This window comes from Muscardinus avellanarius (genome assembly GCF_963383645.1).
Source record: "Muscardinus avellanarius genome assembly, chromosome: 1".
Lineage (NCBI taxonomy): Eukaryota > Metazoa > Chordata > Mammalia > Rodentia > Gliridae > Muscardinus > Muscardinus avellanarius.
The window spans coordinates 122,416,269-122,423,511 of NC_137786.1; the positions used below are offsets into that span (position 1 = coordinate 122,416,269).

The 7,243-nt window shown below is 50.5% G+C and overlaps 1 protein-coding gene across 1 annotated transcript; it reads right to left on the reverse strand.

The window, feature by feature from the left end:
• Window positions 1-984: 984 nt before the first annotated feature.
• UPK2 (uroplakin 2) lies at window positions 985-6,243 on the reverse strand (the record flags this gene model as incomplete). Its single annotated transcript, XM_080710769.1, has 5 exons — window positions 985-1,121; window positions 1,439-1,509; window positions 5,326-5,464; window positions 5,637-5,768; window positions 6,168-6,243. 5 exons carry the CDS (start codon window positions 6,241-6,243, stop codon window positions 985-987), a joined length of 555 nt encoding a protein of 184 aa, XP_080566895.1.
• Window positions 6,244-7,243: the final 1,000 nt, after the last annotated feature.

Below are 7,243 nucleotides of genomic sequence, written 5' to 3' on the forward strand. Positions count from 1 at the left end.
AATGTGATTAAAGGCATTGCCATGGCAGCTCTATTTTTTATTTTTCAGTACTGAGGATCGAACCCAGGGGCATTCTGTCTGCGAGCTACACCCCCAGCCCTATTGTTTATTCTTTATTTTGGAAACAGGGTCTCACTGAGTTGCAGGTGGCCTCACCAGCTGAGGCTGGCAGTGAACCTGCAATTCTCCTGTCTCAGCCTCCAAGTACTGGGATTACAGGCATGGACCACCATGTCTGGTTCTGTTTTTTTGTTGTTTTTTTTTAATTTTGAAACAGGATCTTGTCTCACTAAGTTGCTGAGTTTCTCGCAAATTTGTTGAGGCTGGCCATGAACCTGCAATTCTCCTGTCATGGCCTCCCAAGTACTGGGGTTACACAAGTGTGTGCCAAAACGCCTGGCTGCCACCTGCACCATTCTTGCCTGTCTAATCAGGGTTCTTCTTCTGATCTCATCTTCTGGAGCCCGTTAGCCTGTTCTAGTGCCCTGTCCTCCGGTCTCAGTCTGTGTCTTCCCAGCATAGCTCGTCTCTTCCTGAGGTGTTCCTCCTTGTCCTGGCAGCCCCAGTCCAGGCTCCGCACTCAACGCCCAGCCCCCTTCCTGCCCCTGGTGGGCAGGAAATAGAACGCACAGCCCAGGTCTGGGCTTTTCTCTTGTGCGGCCCTTGCATGCTCTCATGGCACTCTCTGGGGGTTGGGTAGGGTGGGTAGGTGTGCCAGCAGCCTAGACAGAGACTCCACGCAGGGAAGCCCATCAAAGGACACGCAGCAGATGCGGGTCCATCTTTATTGGGGACATGGAGGGAGGGGCGGGTAGCTATGAGGTCAGGGTGGTGAAGTGGGGATACTGCCAGGACGGGGAGGGCAGTGACAGGCACGCTTGGTGGTGAGGCACTGAGGGAGCCTGAGGCTGGGGGCCAAGGCCCGGGAGGAGGCAGGCTGGGGACATGGATAGCATCCGGGCTTCAGGCACAGGCTAGGCCTCCTTACTTTCGGGTGCCCAGTGCCAGGGCGACGATGAACCCCACAACCAGCAAGAACATGGCGACGGACAGCAGCACTGTGATGACCACCATGCCCCCTGTTCGGGCCATTCCCAGCCCAATAGACTCCATATTCTTCCCTGTTAGAAGAGAAAAAGGGAGGCTTTGAGGGCAAGGAGAGGCCTGCAGACTCCCGAGTTCACAGCTCTGCCCCTCAGCCAGCCAGAGGGCCAGCCAGCCCACGGAGCAGCCAGCGACGGACACCTGTGGACCCTCTCCTGCAGCCGCTCCTAGGGGAGTGTCAGAAGGAGCAGCATGGGGCACACACCATGCTTGCCCAGAGGGGACAGCAGGAGGTTCTCACACCAAGGGATAAGTAGTAGGATGGGGGAGAGCAAAGGCCCTCCCACCCAGACTGCAGAGTGGGTGGCAAGCGCAAGCCAGGAGCAGTACTCACGTGGAAGTGTGGACATTGGGGTCTCTCTGCTGGACTCTGTGGAGGTCCCCTTCTGTACTTTGTAGGATATGCTTTGAGGTGGGGTTGGGGAGACAGAGGAAAGGACCCCTAGTAAGTATCTGGGGCTTAGGGGAGGGGAGCTCTGGCCTCAGCCATGCCTCCTGTCTGTGCCTTTCAGGAGAGGCCTGCCTTTCATGCCCTTTTTTACTTTTTTTTTTTTTTTTTGGTGGTACTGGGGGTGGAACCCAGAGGCTTTCTATCTCTGGGCTATACTCCCAGACCTATTTTATATTTTATTGGGGAACAGGGTCTCACTAAGTTGCTGAGAGCCTCACTAACTAAATAGCTAAAGCTGCCTTTGAACTTGTGTGATCCTCCTGTCTCAGTCTCCCAAGTGCAGGGATTATAACCTGCACTCCCCCCCCCCCCGGCTTTTACTTTCTTTTTACAAAGTTTTTTTTTGGTGGTGATGGTGGTGGTGGTGGTACTGGGGATTGAATTCAGGGGCATTCTACTACTGAACTACACTCCCAGGCCTATTTATTTATTTATTTATTTTTAATTTTTTGCAGTACTGGGGATAGCAACCAGGAGCGTTCTATCTCCTAGCTACACGCCTAACCCTTTGTGTGTGTGTGTGGGGGGGGGGTCTGGGGATGGGATGGAACCCAGGGGCATTCAACCTCCAAGCTATACCCCCTGTCCTATTTTTTTTTATTCTTTATTTTAAAACATGGTCTCACTAAGTTGCATAGGGCATCGCTAAATAGATGAGGCTGTCTGCGAAAAGCGATCATACGGTCTCAGCCTCTCGAATGCTGGGATTACAAGTATGTACCACCATGCCCAGCTTCTAACCCTATTTTCTTTTTTTTTATTGTTTATTTTGAAACAAGTTCTTACTAAGTTGCAGAGGGCCTCACTAAATAGCTGAGGCTGGCCTTGAACCTGGGATCCCCCTATCTCTGCCTCCCAAGTACTGGGATTACAGGTGTGTGCCACCCCACACAGGGCCCCAGCCTTTTATTTATTTATTTTTATCTTTTTTTTTTGGTGGTACTAGGGTTCCTGGAAGCCCTTCTACCTCCAGGCTACACTCCCAGACCTATTTTTACAGTTTTATTTGGAAACAGGGTCTCCTAAGCCAGCACATGCCGCTGGCTTCGAACCTGTGTGATCCTCCTGTCTCTGCCTCCCAAGCGCGGGGATTACAAGCGTGCGCCACCACACCCGGCCTATTTTTATCTTTTTTGTTTTTGGTACTAGGGATTGAATCTAGAGGCATTATACCTCTGAACCTTACCCCCACCCCTATTTTGTTTTTCAGTTTAAAATAGTCTCAGCCACCCAGGCATGGTGGCACACGCTTGTAATCCCAGCATTCGGGAGGCTGAAACCGGAGGATCGCAGTTCACAGACAGCCTCAGCTACTTAGTGAGACCCTCCGCAATTAAGACCCTGTTTCAAAATAAAGAATAAAAATAGGGCAGGGGATGTGGCTCGGAGGTCCAATGCTCCTGAGTTCCATCCCCAGACCCGCAAAAATAAAATAAAAATAAAATAAAAATAAAATAAAAATAAAATAAAATAAACAAAATAGTCTCAGCCGGGCGTGGTGACCCACACTTGTAATCCCAGCATTTTAGGAGGCTGAGACAGGAGGATCACAGTTCCCAGACAGCCTCAGGTACTTAGTGAGGCCCTCCACAACTTAGACCCTGTTACAAAATTAAGAATAAAAAATAGAGCAGGGAATGTAGCTCAGAGGTCGAATGCCCCTGGGTTCCATTCCCAAACCCGCAATAAATATATAAGTAAATAAATAAAAACAGAGTCTCACTAAGTTGCTGATGCTTGTCTCAAACCTGTAATCCTCCTGTCTCAGCCTCCCAAGTACTAGAATTACAGGCATGTACCACCATGCCTGGCTGCCTTTTTATTTTTCATTACTTATTTATGGTACTGGGGATTGAACCCAGGGGCATTCTACTTCTGAGCTACATCCCAGTCATTATTTATTTATTTATTTATTTATTTATTTATACTTAGTATTCAACCTAGGGGTGCTCTACTTTGGAGCTATACCCCCAGCCCTCTGTGTGTGTGTGTGTGTGTGTGTGTGTGTGTGGTTTTGTTTGTGTGTGTGTGTAGTTTTTTTTTTTGTGTGTGTGTGTGTGTGTGTGAAAGAAAGAGAGAGAGACAGAGAGAGAGAGAGAGATAAATTGAGAGAGGAAAAGATAGAGAGGGAGAGAGGGAGGGAAAAAGGTAGATAGATAGATACTGGGGATTGAACCCAGGGCCATTCTACCTCTGAGGTATACCTCAGCCCTTTTTTTGTGTGTGTGTGGTACTGGGGATGGAACCCAGGGGCTTTCTACCTCCAGGCTATACGGCTATACTCCCAGACCTATTTTACACTTTTTTTTGAAACTGGGTCTCACTAAGGCTGGCTTTGAACCTGTTGGATCCTTCTGTTTCAGCCTCCCAAGTGCTGGGAGTACAAGCATGTGCCACCACGCCCGGCTCTTTTTTTTTTTTTTTTTTTTTTTTGGTGCTGGGGATTGAACCTAGGGGTGTTCTACTTCTAAGCTATACCACCAGGCCTATTTTATTTATTTATTTATTTATTTATTTATTTATTTATTTATTTATTTATTTATTTTTGCGGGGCTGGGGATGGAACCCAGAGGCATTTGACCTCCGAGCTACACCCTTTATTCTGAAACAGGGTCTCACTAAGTAGTTGAGGCTGTCCGCGTACCGTGATCCTCCAGTCTCAGCCTCCCAAATGCTGGGATTACAAGCATGCGCCACCATGTCTGGCTCCTACTTTCTTTCTTTCTTTCTTTCTTTCTTTCTTTCTTTCTTTCTTTCTTCTTTCTTTCTTTTGTGGTACTGGGGGTGGAACCCAGAGGCTTTCTACCTCTGGGCTATACTCCCAGACTTATTTTATATTTTTTTAATTTGGTAACAGGGTCTCACTAAGTTGCTGAGAGCCTCACTAAGTAGCTGAGGCTGGCTTTGAACCTGTGCAATCCTCCTGTCTCAGCCTCTCAAGCGCAGGGATTACAAACGTGCGCCACCATGCCCATCTTATTTTTTATTTTGAAACAGAATCTCAATAAGTTACAGAGGGCCTCACTAAGTTGCTGATACTGGCCTTGAACCTGAAAACCTCCTGTCTCAGCCTCCCAAGTATTGGGATTACAGGCATGTGCCACCATGCCTGGCTCTTTTTTTTTTCAGTACTGGGGATTGAACCCAGGGGCATTCTATTTTTTATTCTTTATTTTGAAACAGGGTCTCACTAAGTTGTGGAGGACCTAAGTACCTGAAGCTGGCTTGGCTGCAAACCTGAGATTCTCCTGTCTCAGCTCCCAAGTACTGGGATTACAAGATGTACCACCATGCCTGGCTTTTTTTTTTTTTTTTTCCCAGTACTGGGAATGGAACCCAGGGGCATTCTGCCTCCAAGCTACACCCCCAGCCCTAATTTTTATTCTTTATTTTGAAACAGGGTCTTACTGAGTTACAAAGGGCCTCACTAAGTAGTGGCTGGGGCTGGCTGCAAACCTGGATCCTTCTATTTCAGCCTCCCAAATGCTGGGATTACAAGCGTGCGCCACCATGCCTGGCTTTCCACCCATGGCTTTTTAAAAATTGTTGAGACAAAGTCTTGCTGAGTTGCTGAGGGAAGGTCTCAGGCCTGTGATCTTTCTGATTCAGCCTCTCAAACACAGGGTTTACAGGCCCAAAGCACCATGCCCAGCTATTTTCATGCCCTTTAGCGGTACCCTCTCTTTCCCCCACAACACTGACCACATCCCTCCCAGTCACTCTTCTTGCACCCAATCCCACAGGTTCCCCAGGTATGGACCAGTACCTACTAGTATTTGGTTCCTGGTGCAAGGTCTGTCACCTGGTATGCGCGAAGCCGTGTGACTGTGAAGCCAGCCCCGCTTTCCACCACACTCACCAGCTCCCTGCGCCCGCGGCAGGGAGGCACCACAAAGTCAGACTTTACCACTGAGCAGAAGATGGGGAGGGAAAGGCCAGTCAAGTGTTTGCAGTTCCCTCGGAAAAGGGGCAGCTCGTTGGGTGTGGATTTCCCGGGAGAGGGGTGATGGAGGTGTGAATGGGATGCTGGGGTGCCATGGGTCTCTAGGAGCCAAGGGGATTCTGGGCTGGGGTGGCAGACCTTTGCTGTCATTGGCTCTCCGGACCATCAGTGTGGCGTTACCTCCTGTGAGGTGACAGGGAGGCAAAGCCACCAGCAGGCTCTCCGTTAGCGCCGGGGACAGTAGACCAGAGAGGCTCGAGATGTTGAAGTCTGCTGGGAGGCCAGAAGGAGCTCAGGCTGGGACTAGTCCTCTCCCAGAGTTTCCCCTTTGCAGTCTGAGTAGACTGGGCAGGCCTGTGTACATCCGACCACCAGGTGGCAGCCTTGGGCCACACAAGCTGGATACAATGTCCTGCTGCCCCTGGAGCCAGATTGGATGCCAGGAGCCAGGCAGCTCCAGCTCTCTCTCTCTCTCTAAGGCAGCCTTGGACCCTTTCCCACACTGCTCGGCATCCTGGGTCTAGAAAAGGCTCAGAGATGTGCCCTGGCTCAGTCTAATGCCTGGTCATTGCCATTACCATCCTCTTCCCCTAACCAACCTACTTTGAGAGTCTGTCTAGACCTCTGACCCCTTCCCCAACCCCCCCCCCCCCCAGAGGTGGCAAAGACCTGCAGCTCCCTGGGTCAGAGTGGCCAGTAGAATCAGCATCCAAGGCAAGGTCTGGACAGGTAGCGGTGCTGCCATGCTGGGCTGGATCTGGAGCTCAGAACAGGAGCTGGCAGGCTGGGGCTCCCTCAGCCAACTGAGGGCCTGCCCTCTGGGTGGCTGGTTTTGTCCTGGGGGTGGGAGGGACTCAAGGGAATCCAGTCCAACCTGCCCCTGGGGCCATGTAGCCTGGGGAGGGTTGGGAGCAGACAGGTTTTTCTGGATGGGCAGCTGGCCTCAGGCCAGAAGGGGGATCCTCTAGCTGGATCAGAGGGCAAGGCAAATCAGCCCTTCTGTGCAGCTATGTTCAACCTGTATGTCTTGAGCCTGGCCTGGAGGGGGCCATTCCTCCAGGAGAGTCTCCCAGGAGGGCCCAAGTTCTGAAGGTGCACTGGTGTGTGGAAAGAGGAAAGCAACCTCAAGGGCTCCAGAAAGAGGAGAGAAAGAGACTGGCAGTGAGGGTGAGGAACAGAGTTGACTGAGGCCAGGTCTGCTGCTCTGGGAGGGCGGGGTGGTGACTGGTGTAGGCCTTCAGAGTCTCTGGGGACTAGAGACAAAGGAGGCCAGGGAAGACTTCTAGAGAGACCAGAGAGGTGGACACTGGTCCAGTTCATCAGGGGTGGGGGTGGGCAGTTAGCCTTGGGCAGCAAACATTTGTTGAAGTGATTGAGAATGCAATTTTTATTTTTTCAGCACTGGGGATCAAACCCAGGGGCACCCTACCACTAAGCTACATCTCCTTTTGTGGTATTGGGGATTGAACGTAGGGGCATTCTACCTCCAAGTTATACCCCCAGCCCCATTTTTTATTCTTTATTTTGAAACAAGGTCTCACTAAATTGCAGAAGGCCTCACTAAGTAGCTGAGGCTGTTGGAGAACCTTCACTCTTCCTGTCTCAGCCTCTCAAGTACTAGGATTACAAGTGTGTACCACCATGCCCAGCTCCCAGCCCCCACCCCTTTTTTCCTTGTGTTTATTACTGTGGAGTGTTACTGTGGATTGAACCCAGGGACGTTCTGCCTCTGAGATATACCCCAA